Below are 23,543 nucleotides of genomic sequence, written 5' to 3' on the forward strand. Positions count from 1 at the left end.
CAGTTGAAGGCCCTAGCCCTGCACGACAGTCAGCAGCTGCCACAAGGCCTGCTGGATGGGCAGCAGTACATCAACGCACAGCTTCCAGGCCAGGACGAGCCCCCCAGTCACCTGCAGACTCCTGCCGCACAGGACGCAGAGGCCCAGCATGGAGATAGAAAGGCAGTGAGAAGCCATGTTTGCCATGGTTGCCTGCTGCCCCAGCAGGGCTCCATAGAATTTCACCAGGCCCAGCCCGCACAGGAGCAGAAGCTGCCAGGCGCCTCTGGCCAGCAGACTCCCTTTCTGAGGGGCATCCCCTTGGCAGCTGGCGGTGGAGGAGCAGGGAGGGGGCCCTTCATGACACAGAGGCTCTGTGCCCAGCCTCCTGCTCCAGAGGCAAGGGGCTGCACTCATGCCACAAGCTCATATTAACTGAGCCTCTGACCCAAATGCCCTGTCATCTGAGCCAGGTGGCTTTGCAACAATCAATGACAGCACAAAAGATCAGTATGTGAACTCTTGTCAAAAGAGGGAGCTGGGCCTCCCTGGTGGTGCAGTGGTTAAGAACCCGCCTGCCAATGCAGGGGACACGGGTTTGAGCCCTGGTCCGGGAAGATCCCACATGCCGCGGAGCAACTAAGCCTGTGCACCACAACTACTGAGCCTGCGCTCTAGAGCCACGAGCCACAACTACTGAGCTCACGTGCCACAACTACTGAAGCCCGCACACCTGGAGCCCGTGCTCCACAACAAGAGAAGCCACTGCAATGAGAAGCCCGCACACCACGAGGAAGAGTAGCCCCTGCTCACCACAACTAGAGAAAGCCCACACGTAGCAACGAAGACCCAACGCAGCCAAATATAAAATAAATTAAATTAAATAAATTTAAAAAAAGAGAGGGGGCATTATTGTTTCAATGGGCAAGGGAGGCAGCCTTGGAAACTGTGATGTTCTAGTTCATGCCCACATCTGCCAAATGTGAGCCAGAGCCTTCTCTGGGCTAGGACCTGCAATCTCTGCCACCACAAAGCATCCTGTCCAGCAAGAGAGATGGACATTGAAATGCCCTCATGACAAAACTGCATCACTCAGTTCCTCTCTTGCCCTCGTGCTTCCCATTCTTTTCTGTTCTTTTTTTTTTTTTTTTTTTGGCCACAGCATGTGGCTTGCAAAATCCTAGTTCCTGACAAGGGATTGTACCTGGGATGAACCTGGTGCTTTCATATGCCCCGGCAGTGAAAGCTCCAACTCCTAACCACTGGACCACCGGGGAATTCCCCCATGCTTCCCCATTCTGCTCCTCAAGCCCCCCTAACTTCTGCCGAGTTTAGTCCATGTCTCTGGTTTTACCTGGCAGCAGAGAACATCTGCCCTTCAGGGATGTGAGCAAAACCTTGGACCCTTTTCCATTCTTTACTAGAAGTTCCGTTTTGAAAAACAGTATCGATGGGGGACCATTTGTAAACAAAGCTAATCCATTTCTTTCCAGACTCTGGATTTTATCTTTGGATTAAACCAGCAATTCGGGATCCGGTAACCCAACCCCCTTGTTTTGGCCTTTTTTTTTTTTTTTTTGCGGTACGCGGGCCTCTCACTGTTGTGGCCTCTCCCATTGCGGAGCACAGGCTCTGGACGCGCAGGCTCAGCGGCCATGGCTCACGGGCCCAGCCACTCCGCGGCATGTGGGATCCTCCCGGACCGGGGCACGAACCCGTGTCCCCTGCATCAGCAGGCAGACTCTCAACCACTGCGCCACCAGGGAAGCCCTGTTTTGGCCTTTTGTAAAGAGCTCACACAGATGGGCTTAGTGAGTCACCCTGATTTCACTGGTCCGCATCAAATATGCTCAACAATTGTGTGTTCACTGAGGGGTGATGTTCAGGGTGTCATTAGCTGCATCCCACTTTGGCCCGTTTAGGAGAACCCCATCTCCCCAGAGAAATTTCTTTCAAGCCTTATTTTAGGCACAGTGGATTCCTTTGGCCACTGGTTTGTTTTTATCATGTGGATATTGTGAATCATGTTACTAATCATATTTATCTTTCTTATTTAGCTGGACAGAGGCTTGAAACCTAGTGGGAGGACTACTCTAAGACAAACAAGAGTTCTATAATGTTTTTTTGGGTGTGATCGTGAAACCGAGCGGGGCCCTGTGGGGCTCCCGGGCACGGAGGCCTTTTTGTCCCCCCATTTCTTGTAGGCAAGACTCCAGCCTTCCTGACCTTCCCTGAGTTCCAAAGGGCAGATTTGAACAGTTGCTAATCAAGGGAGGAGCAGCCAAGAAACCACCTGAGGCAAGATTAAAGGGACCAGGGACTTCCTGGTGGTCCAGGGGTTAAGACTCCGCCCTCCCAATGCAGGGGGCCCGGCTCTGATCCCTGGTCAGGGAACTAGATCCCACACACCTGCCACAACGAAGATTCCACGTGCAGCAACTAAGAACCCCACCCTGAGTTGGGACACATAGTTTTCGAGGGCAGGAGCCCTCTGTGTCCCCCTTTGCCTGGCAAAGCAATAAAGCTATTCTTTTCTGTTTCACCCAAAACTGTCTCCGAGATTCGATTCGTCATGGGTGTACAGAGAGGCTGAGCTTTCGGCATCAATCCCTCTCTGGCTTCATTTTATTTCCCTTCACTCACGTCCTTACTTTTTTTTTTCCTTTAAATAGACTTTTCCTTTTTAAATAATTTTTTTAATTAAAAAAAATTTTTTGGCTGCGTTGGGTTTTCATTGCTGCGCGTGGAATTTCTCTAGCTGCAGCAAGCGGGGGCTACTCTTCGTTGCGGTGCGCGGGCTTCTCATTGCGGTGGCTTCTCTTGTTGCGGAGCACGGGCTCTCGGCGCGTGGGCTTCAGTAGTTGTGGCTCGCAGGCTTTAGAGCACAGCCTCAGTAGTTGTGGCGCACGGGCTTCGTTGCTCCTCGGCATGTGGGATCTTCCCAGACCAGGGATCAAACCAGTGTCCTCTGCATTGGCAGGCGGATTGCTAACCACTGTGCCACCAGGGAAGTCCCTTATTTTTTTCTTGTTGATTGCATACACCTTGCTGTGTAGTCTTAGACATGTTCTTGGAAGAAGGAAAGATACAGTTAACCCCATAACTGAATCCAAACCTACATATGTAAATTAATCTATCCTTTCTAAAAGTAACGTTATCTATCCAATATTCCAAAACGGATATCCTGACTCCTGTCATCTCTGCTTCCTCTCCCTGCCCCCACCCACAATGACTCATACACATAGTCTCTGGATCCTGCTATCCTAAATATCTCCTGATTCTGCTCCTTCATGTCTACCCTCAGTGTCCTTTTCCAGGTCACCCACTTGACAGCTTCCATGGAGTAGTGAAAGCCCTTCTACCTTATTCTCACCTTTAGTTGGTCCTTTAATGTCATTCTTAGGCAGAGTAGGCTCAGTACACATTTGCTGAGTGAATGAATGAATCCCTCATTTGACAGATGGGGAAACTGAGGCCCAAGGCAATAACCCAGTGAGCTATGTGCACAACCGGCAGGACTGTGCAGGTCTGTTGATACTCTCTTTTCTCTGACTGGAAAGAGGGAATTCCTTTTAGGGGGAATGGTTTGTCCAGGACCTTTGGTAACATTGTTTGTTAAATCTTTGTCAACCCTCATCACAATTTTAAACAGTCTTATTCAGTCTGCAATGGTAGCTGTCTTGTTCTCTTACAAATTCCCACAGACTGGTGCAGTACCTGGCACAGAGCAGGCCTTTAGGAAGAATTTCTTATTGAGTGAATGAGTGACTCAGGACCCCAGAGCTCCTTTTCCAGTGAAAGGGCTACTGAACCCTGAGTCTGATGTCATGAAAACCCAACCTAGACTCAGTCAGACTTGAGCTCTGTCCTTTATTAATTGCTTGACTTTTGCCAAATTATTTCCTCTTGGCCTGAACTTAGTTTTCTGTGTCATATGGGCCATAATTCCTTGTCTGCAATTCTGAAATGAAAAAACGTTTTTTTTAATTGAGGTATAGTTGATTTACAATGTTGTGTCAGTTTCTGGTGTATAGCAAAATGATTCAGTTATATCTTTTTCATATTCATTTTCATTACAGTTTATTACAGGATATTGAATATAGTTCCCTGTGCTATACAGTAGCACCTTGTTTATCTATTTTATGTATAGTAGTTTGTATCTGCTAATCCCAAACGCCAAATCCACCCCTCCCCCATTCCTCTTTGGTAACCGTAAGTTTGTTTTCTATGTCTGTGAGTCCGTTTCTGTTTTGTAAATAAGTTCAATTGTATCATATTTTAGATTCCACATATGTGATATCACACGGTATTGGTCTTTCTCTTTCTGACTTACTTCACTCAGTATGATAATCTCTAGGTCAATCCATGTTGCTGTAAATGGCATTATGAAAAAACTTCTTAAGTGATTTGGTGGCAAAAACCAAACTAACCTGAATTTTTTAGGTAGCTAAGTTAGCCTTTAACTGTGAGGCTATTTATACTTATCCCACTCCATGTGAATATTCACGTTTCTTAGCAGAATTAATGTGTTTCATTCAACAGTTTAGGGGTGATTACATAATATACAGTATGTGCACCATATTGCACGGTATTATCTAAAACATGAAGAATGCTGAATTTGGATACATATCTGGCCCCAAAGACTTCCAATAAGGGGCTGAGGACTATCAGCACTGCCACTGGGGGATGGCGTGAGGGTTACATGAGAGAATTTTTTTAACAATTGTGTGAGCAATGGTCAGGCCCAGAATCCAAGAACAGGACTGGCGTAGGATGGATGTGGAAGGTGGTGATCTATGAAAAAGTGTGTATTCGCCTGCAGCGAAGAGGCTGGAGTAGCTAGTTAGGGCAGATTCTTGGCTGGCAGGCTCAGAAGTTAAGGCTTAATCCACAGAAAAAAACGAGGGTTGGGGGTAGGCGTGGGGAGGGGCATGGGAAGTAACAAGAAGAGATTTGATTCTCAGAAAGATTTGGAGGGGCAAGCCTGGCGGCAGGGAGAGCCACTAGCAGCCTCCTAGAACCTAGGTGACCCCGAGCCCAAGCAGACATCAGCAAGGGCCATTCATGCAGAGTCTGGGAAGCAGGGAGGGCCAGGGTCCGTGAGGCCGGGCAGCTGGACCCATGACCCTTGACGGTGAGGTGGTTCCGTTGCCTAAGACCTTCAGAACCAAGCACGGGCCCCCACAGCCAGATTCTCGGAGGAGTAGCCGAGATGGGGCTTGAGGGAGGGGGGCCCGAAATCAGGAAGCATTAAAGGCAAGCTGGTACCGGGAAGCGGCTCTGGGTTGGGAGCCAGGAAACCAGGGTTCCTGTCTTTCCTCTCCAACTTCGAGCTGGTGGAAACGGTGCGAGTCGTCCCATTTCTATGTGCCTGCAAAATGGCAACAACGCTGCGTGGGACGGAAGCGGGATACCACGTGGGAAAGCGCCTTGGAACTGAAGCCCCAACAGGGTTACTCAATTCCAGAGGTTTCATATGAAACCTGCATTTCATATGAAAAGAACCGACGTTGCCATTTTCCTTCACCGTAACAGCCGTTTCATCAAATTTGGCTGCTGCCCAACGCCTCAGGACAACTATGCCGCCGAGTCCGAGGCTTTTCACTAAGTTTGAACTCAGCCGCTCGCCGTAGAGCCTCTAAGTCCCGCCTACGAAACTGACGTCCCGGTCGGAACGTAAGCAAGGCGAGGACGAGCTTGCGTGGAAACGGCACCCAGTACCCGCCCCCCGACCCGACGTCTGCCGCGGGCGCGCGCTCTCACGCCGGAAGGGGCGGAGCCAGACTGGGATTTATATATAGCGCGCCGAGAGTCGAACGATCTCTACCGGCAGCATCCGAAGGCAGGATGGTAAGGTTCATTATGGCGGACTTCTACTTGTCTGCCGCGGCGGCATGAGTGAATCCGCGGCACATCCCCGCCATCTTGCCTCACCCGGCGCCGCGGTTCTGCTCTAGGAGCATGGGGCACTCAGCAGAATCCGCAGTCGGGTCTATTTTCTGAAAATGTCCGAGGCCTGAGGTTGCCTTTGGGCCTGCCGGTCGGCTGGCGAGAGGCCTTGCCACGGGAGCTGGGTTGGGCAGCCCGGGCCCGACAATCTTCAAGCCATGGATTATTCCTAGATCTCGGCCTCAGCACTCGAGATCCGAGTCATGAGCACTTTCGCCAGGAGGACCTTGGGTGGCAGCGTATGGCACTGTTGTGAAAGTGGGAGGTGCAGCAATCCAGGCCGCAGGCGGCAGGGGAGGCTTTGTGTATGGGTTGTTGAATTCTCATTCTGAAACGTCTGGGACGGTTGGTACAACTCCTTGGGCCTCTAGAGTTTTCAGAAACCAGAGATGATGAATTTACTGACGGGCGGACAGAGACTGTGTGCTGATTGTCATGTTCTGATTTGGTTCTGTCGAGTTCTAGTGGCCTCCACTTGCCAGTTAGCTCCCGTTGGGAGCATGAGGAACCTTTACTACCATTATCTGCCACCCAGCCGTTTGACCAGGAGTCCCTATTGTGGACAGAATGTTTTTCTTTTTTTTAATCTTTATTGGAGTACAATTGCTTTACACTGTTGTGTTAGTTTCTGCCGCACAACAACGTGAATCATCTATATGTATACATATATCCCCATATTGTCTCCCTCTTGCGTCTCCCTCCCGCCCTCCCTATCCCATCCTAGGTCGTCACAAAGCACTGAGCTGATCTCCCTGTGCTATGCAGCGGCTTCCCACTAGCCGTCCATTTTGCATTTGGTAGTGTGTATATGTCAATGGTACTCTCTCACTTCGTCCCAGCTTCTCCCCACCCCTGTGTCCTCAAGTCCGTTCTCTACGTCTGCGTCTTTATTCCTGCCCTGCCACTAGGTTCATCAGTACTGGCCTTTTAGATTCCATATACGTGTGTTGGCATACGGTATTTTTCTGACTTCATTCTGTATGACAGACTCTAGGTCCACCCACCTCATCACAAATAACTCAATTTCGTTCCTTCTTATGGCTGAGTAACATTCCATTGTATATACGTGCGTGGTCAGAATCTTAACTGACTCGCACATAAGGCTGCCTGTTAACCGATTTTTAATGCCATTACCTGGTGTGCCTTTGTGCTCTTTAGAGGAAAAGGTGGATGGTTCATCTTGTTTTAATAAATTATACGGTGAGGGTTTGAGATAAATGTTCAACTCATTTGGCTGTAAAATGCCTTTTAGATGTGTGATCCCGAAAAAGGTAAATCCAGCACGTAAGCCTGTTAACTGGGTTGCTGGCGTGGGAATCTTCTTAGAACCTAGGCCTCTGGGGATGAAGAGGCGTGAGCTACTTAGAAGGTGCTAACGTTGATCAATAATTTTCTCCTAGTCTCACAGGAAGTTCTCCGCTCCCAGGCATGGGTCCCTGGGCTTTCTGCCTCGGAAGCGCAGCAGCCGGCACCGCGGGAAGGTGAAGAGCTTCCCCAAGGATGACTCTTGCAAGCCCGTGCACCTCACAGCTTTCCTCGGCTACAAGGCTGGCATGACCCACATTGTGAGGGAGGTCGATAGGCCAGGGTCCAGTAAGTACATGCTGCATCTTCCCAGCTGATGGGAGGGTAGGAGTTGGTGGGAACTGACTAGATGGGGCCAAAAGCTCTCAGGAGAGCAGGCTTTGGAGAGATCAACAGAACCTCTGGATATCACAGTGGAAATATATTTTAGGATCGATTAATGCTTCCAGGCTTCAGGTGGCTGGCACTGCTTGATTTAGGCAGAGGGATGTAATGGTGTCGGGGAGCGTGAAGAGGAAATTGGTCAAGAGCTGCAGCACAGAGAAGTATGCTAACATGGGAGGTGGCAACCACTGAGGGTTAAATAGAGACTCCACTCACATTTTAGGGGCAGCACTGAACTATGAGTCTCACCTGAACGCCTGAATACTACCCATGTGCCTGGGTTGTGAAGTTCGAAGTAGAAAAGGCACTAAGTAGAACACATGGTGCTGGTGATTGAAACACAGTAAATAGACAGTTAAAATGGTCTATGCTGAGGAATTACTGCCTCACTATACTTAGTGCTCTTGTATTTTCTAGGTAATAAGGAGTTTGTCTCTGGAGATGGTTATGATAAACCAGCACCGAAACCAGGCTGTTACTTGGCTGCGTAGGGTCCAGATAGTTTTGTGCTGAAAAGGTCAATGCACACAGACTGAGCATTCAGCAGTGAGGGAGTTTGGGCTGCAATGCAGACTTCCCCACAAACCTTTCTGTCATCTGAAGCAACTTGCTTTGCTGGCCTGGAAGGGTACGCGACATTTTCCCAAAAGACAGCCCTCCTGCCGGGTACTTGAGGCAGCCCGCTCAGGTCTAACTGCCTGCTTCCTCTGCAGAGGTGAACAAGAAGGAAGTTGTGGAGGCTGTGACCATCGTGGAGACGCCGCCCATGGTCATTGTGGGCATTGTGGGCTACGTGGAAACACCTCGAGGCCTCCGGACCTTTAAGACCATCTTTGCTGAACATATCAGTGATGAATGCAAAAGGCGCTTCTATAAGAACTGGTAAGGGAGCCGATGCCGCCCTCGCCCTGGGTTAGGCTGGCCAGGAGGGGCAGTGTGCCGCGCAGGGCCTCAGCTCCATAGCTGGGGTGGGAGGAGCTGCTCTGGTGTCAGGTTTAGTTGCATAACAGAGCAGAACAATTCTTTGCTGTGCTGGGAGCAGTATCTTGAGACATTTCCTTCAATGTTCACCTTAGTGGGTGCTACCTTGAGTCAATTCAGTATTTCCTGAGTTGCTGGCAAGTTTTGAGTCTACTTAGAAGCTGAGGGATAGCAGTGATGCCCCCCAGACCCCACCACCCCCGGTGTGTGGTCTAGTGAACGGGTAACCTGGAGCAAGAACTTGTGTGTCTGAACGTACGTGACTTGCATCATTAATCTGTGGACCTCCGCTCAGCTCCGCTCGGCTCTGCCCGATGAGCTCCATCCAGGCTCCGCTTGCCGGTGGAAAAGGCTCCTTAGAAGCCGGCAATGAGCCCCGTCCCCACATGGTGCCCGTGTGCCTTCCGCTCGCCCCTTGGAGGGGTGATGAAGGCTGGCACCTGGCCCCCTCCCCAACTCTGCTCTGCTTCTGAAGGCATAAATCTAAGAAGAAGGCCTTCACCAAATACTGTAAGAAGTGGCAGGATGTAGACGGCAAGAAGCAGCTGGAGAGGGACTTCAGCAGCATGAAGAAGTACTGCCAGGTCATCCGTGTCATTGCCCACACCCAGGTGAGCGCCCACTGCTTGTCTGTGGAGGTGATGACCTGCATGACCACCTGTGGCTTTTGGGGGGTTCAGTTATCTTCTGAGTTGATCCTCAGCTCACACTGGTTTTGTGTCAAGCCTCAGGATCTTAGGGAGGTAAGACTTTGAGGTTCTTACACTTCTTTCCTGGTGGAGGAAGGGGTTGTTAAAAGCAACACAGTCCAGCCAGTGCCCTGCCTTGAGGCCTGGGTTCCTGGGGCCATATTAAGGACAGTTGTCTGTTTGAGAAGGCATCCAGGCCTCCTCACATAAGGTTGGTTTTTTTTGTTGCCAGCAGAGGGCACTGTGTCCCCGATGGTTCTTAATTAGGGAAAACCATATCCCATTTTAGGAGAACTGGTTGAAGGAACCGGTGAGTCATAACTAACATTGTCTAGCGCCTAACTGAAAATAGTGTTGAGATGCTGGCTATTTGCACTTAAAACCTGACATGTGAGCTGAATTAGCTCTTGGTTCTCTGGGTAGGAATGGGTGCCACCTTTGCTGTCAGTCTGGGCGATTATCCTGGGTGTACCCATGATTCCTAAGTGATCAGTAGCCCTGTGAGGTTAGTGGTGACCGGATTACCATAGATTTGTGGTGTGTGTCCATTACTGAAGACGGGTCAGTAGGATAACACTGGACAGCTTTAAAATCTGGTCAGATTCATTCCTTAACCACAGCTTGTACTCTCGCAGTGTTATCCTGCTCCCAAAATAAGTGGCTTACTGATAGTTAATAGAGCAAGGTAGATGGCCAGGGTAAACCAGGGCAGGTACCCCAAAGGAACTGGCCAAAAGGACAGTGATCAGGAACATTGGGCTGGTTGGTCCCAGGATCTGGTTAAATCAGCCTCTCTTAATGTGGGCCTGGTGTGTCTGTTAAGGATCAGCTTATTCTGACCTGATTCAGGCACCAGAATTGAAAGGGAAATGGTACCCAGTGGGGAGTCATAACACTGGAAAGCAAAACTTGCCTGTTGTGCCCAGCCTGAGTTCCTTTCACCTTGAAGCATCTGTTGCTTTTAGATGCGCCTGCTTCCTCTACGCCAGAAGAAGGCCCACCTCATGGAGATCCAGGTGAACGGAGGCACTGTGGCCGAAAAACTGGACTGGGCCCGAGAGAGGCTAGAGCAGCAGGTCCCTGTGAACCAAGTGTTTGGGCAGGATGAGATGATTGATGTCATTGGGGTGACCAAGGGCAAAGGCTACAAAGGTGAGCTTTGCAGTGGCCCACATTGCTGTGGTTAACCTGGGAGAGGGGTGTCAGGCCCAGCTGTTCTGTGATGAGGCCCTGGAATGAGCGCTGGCACAGCGCCCGAGTCAGACTGCGGAAGTATTCCTAGCTGCCTTCCTTCTGAGGACAGTGCTGTGGTCAGGTGGTTGGGATAGCAAGTGGGACCAGGGGTGACATACATACGCTTTGAGCACACTGCAGAACGCACTGGGAGGCTTCCTGAATGCTCCCAAATGAGCATGATGTCCTAGTAGGGCTGATTCTCCAAGGCCTGTTCTTGTTTGCTGATTGTAATTCAAGGGTTATGTCTCAGCTGGTATTCAAGCTTGGATGGAGATATAAGAAGGGAGAGGACATGGCAGTCATGTGTTGCATTGCATTGCATGTTCTGTAGACAGTACCACAAACTCAAGTTGGGCATTCATAGCAGGAAAGGGCCAATGGCATGGGTGCCAGGCACCCCAGTAATAGCATGTGTCTATTCCAGGGGTCACCAGCCGTTGGCACACCAAGAAGCTGCCCCGTAAGACCCACCGAGGGCTGCGCAAGGTTGCCTGTATTGGGGCGTGGCATCCTGCACGGGTGGCCTTCTCTGTGGCTCGGGCCGGGCAGAAAGGCTACCATCACCGCACCGAGATCAACAAGAAGGTGAGGTGCCCAAGGGGATCCTCTGGAGACTTTACCCCTAGGAGGGGCAGGGTGGTCCCAATATTGGGAATTGGGGGTTCCAGTCCCTGTCACCCATCAGTCCATTTGTGGTGGAGCATCCCGTGGACTTGGTTGTTCATGTCCGGTGGCACAGTTCTGACTCTTGGGTGTCGTGATAGTAAAGTGCTGTCCTTGAAGGTGGTTCTGGTGCAGCTGACCTTTGGCGGGGCTGAGGATATGAGCTTTGTCTACCCTCTCCTGTTCCATGGTGTTTGGAGAGGCCTCATCCATTGTCTCACTGGATGGCATTGTTTTCAGTTCAAGCCCAGCCACCTTTTCTTTGCTCCGAGCCTGGGACGCCCCCTCACTAGGGCCGAGGTGAGGTCATAGCTGCTTTCCCAGAGCCCTTTGTAGGCTAGCCCACCCCCAAGATGGATCATTTGTCCCTAATGCCTGTCCTTGCCTCCAGCCAGCTCCAGAGGCCTCTGAGCTGTCTCCCCGCCCAGTTTTCTTGTTCTCAAGTATTTATGCTCATTTCCTCCTTCAGATCTACAAGATTGGCCAGGGCTACCTCATCAAGGATGGCAAACTGATCAAGAACAATGCCTCTACTGATTACGATCTGTCTGACAAGAGCATCAACCCTCTGGTGAGTAATGGGAGCTGTCCATGCAAAGCCTCAGATATCTGGTCTGGGGGGGTTTCCGGTTCCAGGCCTCCCCTATAGGGCTGGGGCCATTTTTACAGCCAGTTAACTGGACCCCTGCACAGCATCCAGCTGTCTGTCCACCCTTTGTCATTGGTGGGGGACAGACTGGCTGGTGAGGAGTGGGGTGGCAGGCCCAGCTGTTCAGTGATGAGGCCCTGGAATGAGCGCTGGGTGCGGCGCCCGAGTCAGACTGCGGAAGTATTCCTTGCTGCCTTCCTTCTGAGAACAGCTCTGGTCAGGTGGTGGGACCACCAGGACCTGCGGGGGCGGGGGTGTCGTGTGCGTGGTCAGTCCTGTCTCCAGCCCCATGCTTGATCTGTGCTGACCTTTGATGGCCTTGCTCCTTCCCAGGGTGGCTTTGTCCACTACGGTGAAGTGACCAATGACTTTGTCATGCTCAAAGGCTGCGTGGTGGGAACCAAGAAGCGAGTGCTCACCCTTCGCAAGGTGAGGCTGAGCTTTGTTCAGGGGGGTTGGAGGGAAGGCGGGGAGGGATGCTGCTGCTCCTGACTTTGAAGGCCCGGGAGGAGGGAATTCCGTGTCTGGTCTGGCCCAGCTGTTTGCTTCTCTTCTTAAGTGTATTCTCATCCGCCTGGTGGCAGGAGGAAGCCCCTTGGTAGTGGCTGGATGGTGGTGGTTGGGGTAGGTGGGTGTCCTGATTCCAGGACTGATTTAGATGGAGTTGACCTCTGCCCTCTGAAGATGAGGGACCTGTGAACAAAGATGGTACAGAGAAAAGCTTGGCTCTGTACCCTTGCCCTCTTGGTCCACAGTCCTTGCTGGTGCAGACCAAACGGCGGGCCCTGGAGAAGATTGACCTCAAGTTTATTGACACCACCTCCAAATTTGGCCACGGCCGCTTCCAGACTGTGGAGGAGAAGAAAGCTTTCATGGTGAGCACCTCGCTCGCTGCCCTCAGGCTGGGGGGGCATGGCTTTCAGCTGTTGTCGCCTGGCAGCCTGCGCATCTGGTGCTGGTGCAGAGGGGCCGCCTTGTGCCTGTGTGTGCCCTGGGCTGTGCGGGTGGTTATTCTTAACTGCCTTCTATCTCTGACCTTGCCTGCTGCATTTCTCTCCACAGGGACCACTTAAGAAGGACCGAATTGCAAAGGAAGAAGGGGCCTAATGTCAGAACAGATTATATGGCTGGTAGAATCTCAATAAAGTTATTTTCCAGTGACATCCGTCTGCCTGTACTTCACCTTCCCAGTCCTGGCTGCCTCCCTTGGCCCTCATGCTCCCAGAGGCATGCTGTCCCCCCAACCTCTTGGGTTGCCTCTTTCCCCTCCTCTTGGGTTGCCTCTTTCCCCTACCGCTTGCTGGGCCCCATGCTTGGAGCAGGCTAGGTGAAGCGGGAGGCGAGAGCCAGCCGCCTGGTCTGCCCTGCACTGTACGGCCAGCCTGGGGGGTGAGCTCTGTGTGAAGTGTTCCGTCATAGGGCCAGGAAGCTGGGTCTCTGCTGTAGAAGTTGTGTCTATACAGCTTGGAAGGAGGCAGTGAGGATCTGGTGTTGCTGTTGCCCATGGGCATGACAGGGCAGACCCTGGCTCTCTGCCGAGTATACAGATAACCTAATTTAGTCACTAATCCATGCAGGAGGGGTACCAGTTAGGGCTTGTGGAGGTTCTTCTGTAGCCAGCGGCAAAAGTTGTGGCCATGGGAGAGTGTCACGTAGAATCCCTGAATGGCACCTGGGACTCAGGAGCACACTGGAATGTTTGCTTTGAGGAAAGCCCTGGTGATTAACAAGGCCTTCATTAAAACAGGTGAGAATGTGGACCGGCAGAGTTTGAGTGCCTTGACCAGGCTCACCTGGCTGGTGAGGTCACTGAACCCCAATTTCCGTTCTGGTCGAGGTCTGTTTTGGTAATTTGCCTCAGCCCCCGGTGCAGTGCTGGTGTCCCCTGTGCTGACCATGTTGTGTACCTGCATCACGTAGCTGCTAGCAGCCCAGCACCCAGGCCTGTGAGGTCTGGCCCACCCTTTGGTGGGGTGACTGAACCCCAGTCCAGCCCGTGGCATTCCAGGTGTGCAAGATGCGCCCCGCTCGTCCTCCTCCCAGCTGCAGCTGCAGTCGCATCTGCCCGTGTGGTGTGTTTCAGCCTCACCTAAGCGGAGGGCAGAGAGCACAACTGCAGCAGCGCCAACGGCCCTGCCCAGTCTTCTGGCTGGTTGCCCACCAATTAATCACCTGGGTTCTGGCATCTTCTGAGCCTTAGTTTCCTCTTCTTTCGAAAGGGATAGTGATAGCTGGGCATAGACGGAGGTCCCATACTGTCTCAAGATGGCCACAGGTGGCCGAGTTGAACCTCTGGTTCCCAATGAGCATGGTATCCCCATGACTCGCGTGAGGCCCTAAGATGTCCGGTGGAGGCACAGAGGAGGTTGCAGGAATTACACGTGGGCCCTGAGGCAGCGGCTGGCTGAGGTCTGGAGGGGCTGAGCCAGAGTCCTTGGCATGGGACCACTCCCCAACGTCTGTCTGCCCACTTTTCTGGAGTCCCTTCTGAGCGCTCTGTGGGGCAGTGGGCCTCAAAGCCAACTTCTGGGCCAATTTGCCACCCCATGCAGCACTCGTCGGCTCAGGATCGAGGCTTGGACTGGCAAGAGCTGCATTTCAGCCTGGAGCCACCAGGGGGCGAGAGTGGGCAGCACCCAGTTGGGGCAACCCTGCAGGAGGACCTCTCTGGGCTTTGCGGGGGGCGCAGCATCCCTTCCCCAATCGGGGTCTCTTCAGATGCTCCATAATCCTGGGAGTCAAGCCCATAGCCAGAGTGGTTCAGGACCTGCCCCAAGGCCACCAGGCACCGGTGGCAGAGCCAGGCGCGGGAGCTGGGCTCCTGGTCTTTGGGTTCTTTTCACTGCACTTCTGTCCAGTCATATCCTGGGGAGGGTGCTGAGCTGGGCAGTGGCCCCACCTCATGCCCTCACTCATCTCGGTTGCCCTTGGCCTCAGCCTGTGGGCCTCCCCAGACCCTTAGGCCAGCCCTGGAACCCAGCTGCCCACCCAGCCCAGGTACAAACCCAGCTGCCCACCCAGCCAGGTACAAACCCAGCTGGTTTGAGACGTCCTGGCTGGGCCTCACTCCCTTTCGGGACTCTGCCCAGTTGTAGGTATGGCCAGGATGACTCGGGACGTGGGTCCAGAGAACAGGCTGAGGGTGTGCACACGTGCCTCCAACAGCACAGGTAGAGCACACGCTCATGTCCCCACACATGTGACGTGCACAAAGAGCCTTTTCAGGGGCAGGCGTGCTTGACAAGGGCTGAGCCCTTATCTGTTGACCATCCCCACGTCCCCAGCCTCGTTTCTGCCCTGCCCCTGGCCAGTGAGTGCTTTCAGTCACGCCCAAGATCACAGATCTGAGCCTCAACCTCATCTGGCTGGTGACTGGCCACCTCAGAGGTGGTGGTTATGGGACCCAGTGTGGAAGACAGCCCCAGCATGTGCACAGAATGCCTGGAACTGGTCAGGACGAGTAATTGGGCTTCCTGGGGGCAGCGGAAAGCTCAGCCACGTGTGTGGGATCAGCTTAATTCTCAAGAAACCTGAGCGCCCGCGGTGGACAGAACACTCCTCCAGGTGCTGGGGAAGCAGTGCTGAACTCAAAGGTCCATCTCTCAAGGAGCTTTTATTCTAGTTGGGGAGGGCAGACAGGAGACACAGGCAAACAAGACAGTTTCAGAAGTGATGAGGCACTTCCCTGGCAGTCCAGTGGTTAAGACTGCTCTTCCACTGCAGGGGGTGTGGGTTCAATCCCTGAAGGTCCCACATGCCCTGTGGCCTAAAGAAGTAAAAAAAGCATTGGTCTGCTAAGATAATATTTCGGTAATACAAGTGATAACGCTTTTGCCCTGAATTAAGGCCAGCAGTTTGCTGAAGCTTTTGGTTTTAAGCAGGAGCGAAAGAAATGTCTATGGTCTGTTGGCCATTTCAGAACTTTATGCATGAAATGGTTAATTCATTAGAAAGAAACATCTGAGTCATTGGTGATAGATGTGGGCCAGAATTTAGAGATCCCTGATTTAACTTTATTCATTAGAATTATATTACTGTTAAATCTAATTACTACAAAAGCTGCTGTGGATCCAAAGAATGATTCTGAACTGAGCTTTCTTTGAATATTATCCTTTTGTATGGTCAGGGCCCTGATTTGTATATTTTAGACTTCATTCAAATTGGAAACTTAGTAAATATAAGTTTGGGGCTGTAAAACTTTTTGAGTTGTATATTGGATTGTGAAAGTGCATCTGTATTATGGACATTGAGAAAGTTACTTTCATATAAATGCACTTTATTTTTTTAATTAAAAAGAAAAAAGGGCTTCCCTGGTGGCGTAGTGGTTGAGAGTCCGCCTGCCGATGCAGGGGACATGGGTTCGTGCCCCGGTCCGGGAAGATCCCACGTGCCGCGGAGCGGCTGGGCCCGTGAGCCATGGCCGCTGAGCCTGCGCGTCCGGAGCCTGTGCTCCGCAATGGGAGAGGCCACAATGGTGAGAGGCCCGCGTACCGCAAAAAAAATAAATAGATTTTTTTTTTGCCCACGCTGCATGGCTTGCGGGATATTGGTTCCCTGACCAGGGATTGAACCAGGGTCCACGGCGGTGAAAGCACGGAGTCCTAACCACTGACCGCCAGGGAATTCCCCTAAATGCACTTAGAAAAACAGTGATGAATGCTGTGAAGAAATAGGAGAGGACATGGGGATGCCGAGTGATGGTGCAGCGGAGTCCTTTCTGAGACCTGAGGGTGTAAAGGATCCAGCCTGGTGGAGCTCTAAGGGGAGAACACCCCACGCAGAGGGAACAGTAGGCACAGAGGCCCTGAAGTGGGAATGAGGCTTTGGGGCTCAGATCTGAACTCCCGAGGGAGGCAGCTGAGTGAGTTCCACAAAGGTGGGACCGGCTCCCCCCCCAGCCCCGCCTCCATAGCCGGGACCTGGCATATACTAGGTGCTCAGTAAATACTGTTCCCAGGGTCTTTGGGAGTCGCCCATGCTTGTGTACGTCTGGGTGTCCCACGAGGGGGTCCCCAGGCATTTCCGTAGGCCTGTGGTGGGCTGGGCAGCAGTCTGGGCCTCCTGTAGACCTTGTTTGTGTGTGTCACAGAGAGTGCATCTCCAAGTGCCTGGCGGTGTGTGCTTCCTGTCACCAGAATCCCCAGACAGACCTCTCTGGGATCCTGTGGTGACAGAACAAGGAGCCTCATTATATTCCTCCTGAAAAAAAAGAAAAAAAAAACAATAAAAACCTGCTGGGAATTTCTGAGCACGTGGGAACAGGGAGGTGGCAGGAGCCACCACTGCCGTAAAAGGCAGAGCCAGTGACTTCATGGAGCTTACCTGGGGATGGCCTTGGGGGATAGAGGGGTGGACAGCCTGCTGCCACCTCGAGGGCTCACCCCAAAGTGCTCTCCCCCCATCCTCACTGACAGCCTTGCCAGTGGGGGCTGCGTGTTCACCCCTCAGTCCTCATCCCCCAAAGCCTCCAGCCCTGTCCCCCACCCCAGGGGGGGCCCAGCCCTGGCTTCCAGCGGCCTCACCCTCCTCCCATCGGCTCTTGGCAGGAAGCTACTTGTCTGAAGCTTCTGTGGTGCCCCTGCCCTTCATGCAACGTTCTGGCACTTGGGCTGGCACTCGGGGCCTGCCGACCTCACCAGCATCGTGTGCCTCCTGGGGTCCGGACTCCTGGCCTGCTCCCAGGAGCCCAAATAACTCTCCCTGTCCTTTCAGCAGAGGCTCTGAAGCCCGGTCTGGACCCCTGAGAGGAGAGGGGCCTGACCCGACCTCTTGGAGGCAAGAAAGCAACATCCATGAGCCCAGGAATGAGAGAGGTGGCATCCAGGAAACTTCCAGGGCCTATTAATACATCAGAACTATTAAATGTCTGAATGACTTGTGTCCTTGGCATCCATCGGCCCCCTGGACTCACAATGCTGCCCAAGGCCCAACTTCACCTGCCCCTGGCCCTCGATAACAAGCACTCATGTTGACTTTGAATGCCTCTGGAGGATGGTGCCCAGGCTGACAGGTAGTAGTAATTGTGAATACCTTATACCTATTGGGTACTGTCCTAAGTACTTTATATATATAAACTCAATACTCAGGATCACCCCTTGAGGCAGCTTCTATTATTACCCCATTTTATAAACAAGAAACTGAGGCTCAGAGAGAGTGAGCCACTTGCCCAAGGGCACACAGTGTATAACTGGCAGGGCTGGGATTTGAGCCCGGGCATTACTTCACCCTGAACCTATGGTACTAGGGGCCAGGAAAGCATATTTTGGCTCAAGGGAGAGTCGGGTGCTTATTTGGTTTCGGTTTTTTTGGCCGCATGTGCAGCGTGCATGATCTTAGCTCCCCAACCAGGGATTGAACCCATGCCCCCTGCAGTGGAAGTATGGAGTCTTAACCACAGGACTGCCAGGAAAGTCCCCAAGGGTGCTTATTTGTTGAGGACCTACTGTGTGCCAAGCATTGTGTTGGACCCTTTCAAAGCTATCTTATTTAATCCTTGCAATCACTATTCCCATTTCACAGATGGGGAAAATGGGGGCCCAGAGAGATTCAGAGAATCCTCCCAGGTCAGAGAGCTAGAATATACTCTGCCAGGCATCTTAGGTGCTGTGTCTCACTGAGTGATCATGACAGCCCTGTGAGTCGTGAGTCCAGGTTCCTGTTGACACTCCTGTTTTCACAATGAGGACACGGAGGCATGGAGAGACCAAGCAACGGCCTCTCACTCAGGAGTGCTGAAGCAGAGAGTCAAATCCAGGCACCAGCAGCTCAGTGCTAACCACTGCACAGCACTGCCCTCACCGAGTGGGGGCCTGGAGGCTCCCGGTGAGGAGCAGGAGGGACACCTCATCCCAGCAGCCACCGCGGCACCAATGTTCCTTCGCCCGCCACCTCTTGTAGGTGCGCACCCTGGGCCCCTGCTTGCTTGAGAGATGGGGGCACCAGGGGACGCTACCCTCAGGGCTGCCAGCAGACAGGTCGGGGTGGGGGAGACAGGTACCACAGCCGGCCCCACCTCCTCCTGCCCCAGCCCCACAGCTGGCCTCTGGGCCACCGGGCCTCATGTGACTATGGAGAAGTAGCCCCTCCCGGCCGCTGCCCGCCCCCACCCCACGCCGCCAGGCAGAGGAAAAGGGCCATGAGGGAAGGAGCTAAAGATAGCCGACTCACCGACTTCCCCATCCTCACTGGCCATCACCTCATCCCCCGTGGGCTGCTCCAGTGGGTCCCCACCCCACGGCAGCCACTCCTCAGAGCCTGGTTGCCCAGCCTGGGGCACCACAAGGACCCAGGCAATGGTCCTGATGTGAAGATTACCCACCCTCCGGGCACCGGGCCAGGCAGGGATGTGCCTTGTCCACTCTTGTAGTACCCCCCGACAGGAAAGGAGCATTATTATCACCCGTTTTTGTTTTTTTTTTTTTTTGCGGTAGGCGGGCCTCTCACTGTTGTGGCCTCTCCCCTTGCGGAGCACAGGCTCCGGACGCACAGGCTCAGCGGCCATGGCTCACGGGCCTAGCCGCTCTGCGGCATGTGGGATCTTCCCAGACCGGGGCACGAACCCGTGTCCCCTGCATCGGCAGGCGGACTCTCAACCACTGCGCCACCAGGGAAGCCCTATCACCCGTTTTTTAAAAAAAATAAATTTATTTATTTATTTGTTTATTTTTATCCCCCGTTATTTATTTATTTATTTTTGGCTGCATTGGGTCTTCATTGCTGTGCGCGGATTTCTCCAGTTGTGGCGAGTGGGGGCTACTCTTCGTTGCGGTGCGCGGTCTTCTCATTGCTGTGGCTTCTCTTGTGGAGCACGAGCTCCACGCGCAGGCTCAGTAGTTGTGGCTCGTGGGCTTAGTTGCTCCACGGCATGTGGGCTCTTCCTGGGCTTCTCATTGCGGTGGCTTCTCTTGTTGCGGAGTACGACCTCTAGGCACGCGGGCTTCAGTAGTTGCGGCACACGGGCTTAGTTGCTCCGCGGCATGTGAGATCTTCCCGGACCAGGGCTTGAACCCGTGTCCCCTGCGTTGGCAGGCGGATTCTTAACCAGTGCGCCACCAGGAAGTCCTCACCCCTGTTTTATAGGCAGGGAGCCCAAGCAGAAGGGGGCAGCAGCTCCCATTCACACACCAGTGCCCATGAACACACCTCCACACTGACACAGCCACACCGTGTCCATCAGCCCATGTCCTGTGAACTCACCAGCACGGCAACACGAAGGCCCATTGAGACACCATGTCCTCTTGCTTCCTCAGGGCCAGCCACTAACCTAAGCACTCCACAGATACATCCCATCAAAGTCAGGGCCCTCCCCTGCTCAAGAGCTTTCCATGGCTCCCCACTGCACATTCATTCATTCATATAATGAAAACATGTATTAAGCACCTCCTACGCATCAGGCACCTTGGTGTGGCATTCAAGACGCGTCGCAATTTAGCCCTAGTCTACCTACCAGCTCGTCACAAGCTGCTGTGCCTCGGTCATGTGGGACCACCAGAGTCATTCTGCCCAGGCCTCCTGGGTCTGCTGTGGTGACCCGTGTGTTGAGTAGGGCTGGGTCCTGGCTCAGTCTCTTCCCAGCACCACGACAGCCCTCGGAGGCCGGAGGGAGGATTCAGTGGGGTCCTGTATGGGATGTGCCCCTGCCCTATAGTCTTCACTCAATGTCCAGCACACACTCTCCATCAGTAAATACTGAATGTGCCGACAGCCCCCTGAAGAGGCAGCATTTTACTTCCATTTCACAGATGGCAAAACCAGGGCTCAGAGAAGGCAGCTGACTCGCCGAGGCTCACACAGCCAGCACATGGTGCTGACTGGTCTGTCACCAAGGTCCACAGAGCCCACAGTAGTGGAATTTGGCAGCCCAAGGGCCAAATCAGCCCACAGATATGTTTAGTTCGGCCCTCAGAGTGAGCTTCATAGCTTTGCTTTTATCTTTAAAACCTGATCAATAGCACAAACCTGGAAGCAATGATCTGAGAGCTGCTAAGGGAGAGTGGTTCCCGCAGCCTGGGGAGTGCCTCTCGGCAGGCAGATGAAGAAGCCCCAGCTGCACGTAAAACTCCCTGAGGGACCCTGCACGCGGCAGTGGCCTCCACAGTTCCTTTGGTACGTGTGAAATATTTTACATTTCATTTAAAAACAAATAAGTCTGATCTGTGCTGTTGGCCTGGCCCTCATCCCAGCTGCCCTGAGGACACAGTATATGGGCCTCAGTTTCCTCATCTGAAGCATGGGGGCTCAGGGAGGTCTGGGTTGGACAATTTCTCAGGGCCCTTTCAGCTCCGAGGCTGGGACTGTGAATGCCAAAGGCCAGTGCAGAGTGAAGGGAGAGAGGAAGGAAAGGAGGGAAAGAGAGAGAATTCCATGGGCAGCAGCAATCGGGGAAGCCTTCCTGAAAGAGGGAGGCTTGACCTGAACTGTGAAGGCTGAGCAACACCCAGCCCAGGGCTAACCTGAATAGGAATGGACGGTTCTGGAAGGGTGGGAAAGCACAGTTCAAAGGAATGAGTTTGTAATGGAGAGATTTCAGGCACAGCAGGAAGCAAATTGAGGAGAGATTTGGGGTGGGTTGTGGGAGGTCTTCCCTGAGACCCTCCATCACACCTCATCACAGGGGACCCGCCTCTCCACACCAGGGTGGGGTGGGTGGGAGTGGGGCAGTTGGCTTCTTGGCCTGTCTGTGCATTGGCTCATTTACTCCTCACATCAAGGGCTGGCAGGTATGACGAGGACCCCCATTTCACAGAAGAGGAATCTGGGCTTGACCCCCAGGCTCCTCTGGGCCTCTTTTATCTAAAGGAGGGAAAGGAGAGGAAGCCTTTCCTAGAAGCAGGAGGCTGATCCCTGAGAGCGTCTGCCTAGGCTGTTCCCCCTGCTGGGAATGCTTTTCCCTCTGATGCTCGCTGTCTCTACTCTCAGCTCCTCCCTCACCACCCCCACCAGGACTATCACTGTATTATTATTTTTGCTGCTTTTTGCTCCGTGTCCATCTTCCCAGCCAGATGGCACCTCCTCGAGTCAGGGGCTGGGTTTGCTCTGCTCATTTTGTGCCCTCTGCACCCAGCACGGTGCCGAGCACGTACTAGGTGTTCAATAAATATTTGTTGAAAGACTAATTGACTGAAGGTATGAATAAACAAACTTCAGAATGAGTGAAGTGATTTGCCCAAGGTCATCCAGGTGGTCAAGGAAGCGTGGCCCTGGTGGAAAACAGGGCTCCCGCCTCTTGCCTTCTGTCTGGTTCCCCTGCTTCTGTCTGGGTGCCCTTGTCTAGTCTCCACCCAGCAACCAGAGTGACCCTGTTAGAACTCAAGTCAGGTTGCATCCCTCCATATGGAGTTTCAGGAGTTTCAGTTTTACAAGATGAGTGACAAGGATGGATGGTGGTGATGGCTGCGTGACAAGGTGAATGTATTTCATACCACTGAACTGTGTACTTAAAAATGGTTAAGTTGGGGGCTTCCCTGGTGGCGCAGTGGTTGCGAGTCCACCTGCCGATGCAGGGGACGCGGGTTTGTGCCCTGGTCCAGGAGGATCCCACGTGCCGCGGGGCGGCTGGGCCCGTGAGCCATGGCCGCTGGACCTGCACGTCCGGAGCCTGTGCTCCGCAGCAGGAGAGACCACAACAGTGAGAGGCCCGCGTACCGCAAAAAAAAAACCAAAACAGTTAAGTTGGACTTCCCTGGTGGTCCAGTGGTTAAGACTCCACAGTTCTACTGCAGGGGAGGAGGGCTGGATTCCCGGTTGGGGAACTAAGATCCCACATCCAGCGCGGTGCGGCCAAAAAACCCCAAAAAAGTTAAGTTGGTATATTTTATGTTACATGTATTTTTTTTTAATTTTTAAAAATTTATTTTATTTATTTTTGGTTGTGTTGGGTCTTCGTTGCTGCGTGCAGGCTTTCTCTAGTTGAGGCGAGCGAGGGCTACTCTTGGTTGTGGTGCGCAGGCTTTTCATTGCGGAGGCTTCTCTTGTTGCAGAGCACAGGCTCTAGTCGCGCAGACTTCAGTAGTTGCTGCACGTGGGCTCGGTAGTTGTGGCTTGTGGGCTCTAGAACGCAGACTCAGTAGTTGTGGCACACGGGCTTAGTTGCTCCAAAGCATGTGGGATCTTCCCGGACCAGGGATCGAACCCGTGTCCCCTGCACTGGCAGGCGGATTCTTGACCACTGTGCCACCAGGGTAGCCCTGTTACATGTACACACACACACACACACACACACACACACACAACATCTCTCCTCTGCTCCAAACCCTGCGTAGCTCCTATCAGATGCCCAGTCACCAGAGGAAAAGCCCAGGCCACCACAGTAGGCCAGGCCCTTCACCTCCCCAACGTCCCCTCCCTCACTCATACTCATCCACAGCCACACTGGCTTCCTCTCTGTTCCTCTAACATGGCGGGTTCACTCCTGCCTCAGGACCTTTGCACTGGCTCTCCCCTCTTCCTGGAATGCCCCTCGCCTAGAAATCTGCAGAGATGCTGCTTTCTCAGTGAGGAGATCACCCTAACTGCCCTGCAACCTGCTCCCCCAGCACTCCTGATGCCCCTCTGGGCTCAACTTTCTCTCCTCCACTGCCTATTCCCTGCCACCATCAGTAGAATGGAATTATTCATCGTGTTTACTGTTTGTTTTCTCCACTCCCTGTTCTCCCAGCTTCCAGAGAAGTCAGGGTGGGAAGGGATGTGGTCTGGAGTGCGTGAGAGAG

At 52.9% G+C, this 23,543-nt stretch overlaps 1 protein-coding gene across 1 annotated transcript; it reads left to right on the forward strand.

Moving 5' to 3' along the window:
- Positions 1–7,301: 7,301 nt before the first annotated feature.
- RPL3 (ribosomal protein L3) lies at positions 7,302–12,998 on the forward strand. The gene is made up of 9 exons (XM_081248680.1): positions 7,302–7,521; positions 8,331–8,499; positions 9,074–9,209; positions 10,253–10,439; positions 10,948–11,108; positions 11,656–11,757; positions 12,169–12,264; positions 12,591–12,710; positions 12,898–12,998. Exons 1-9 carry the CDS (start codon positions 7,482–7,484, stop codon positions 12,940–12,942), a joined length of 1,056 nt encoding a protein of 351 aa, XP_081104806.1. The 5' UTR covers positions 7,302–7,481; the 3' UTR covers positions 12,943–12,998.
- The last annotated feature ends 10,545 nt before the right edge of the window (positions 12,999–23,543 follow it).

This window comes from Mesoplodon bidens (assembly GCF_964165515.1).
Source record: "Mesoplodon bidens genome assembly, chromosome: 11".
Classification (NCBI taxonomy): Eukaryota; Metazoa; Chordata; class Mammalia; order Artiodactyla; family Ziphiidae; genus Mesoplodon; species Mesoplodon bidens.

Coding starts and splice junctions, on each gene's coding strand:
- RPL3 (XM_081248680.1), top strand. CDS start 7,482: ATGACCCACATTGTGAGGGAGGTCGATAGGCCAGGGTCCA. Junction 9,210..10,252: donor GTGTCATTGCCCACACCCAG/GTGAGCGCCCAC, acceptor TGTTGCTTTTAG/ATGCGCCTGCTTCCTCTACG. Junction 12,711..12,897: donor AGGAGAAGAAAGCTTTCATG/GTGAGCACCTCG, acceptor TTCTCTCCACAG/GGACCACTTAAGAAGGACCG.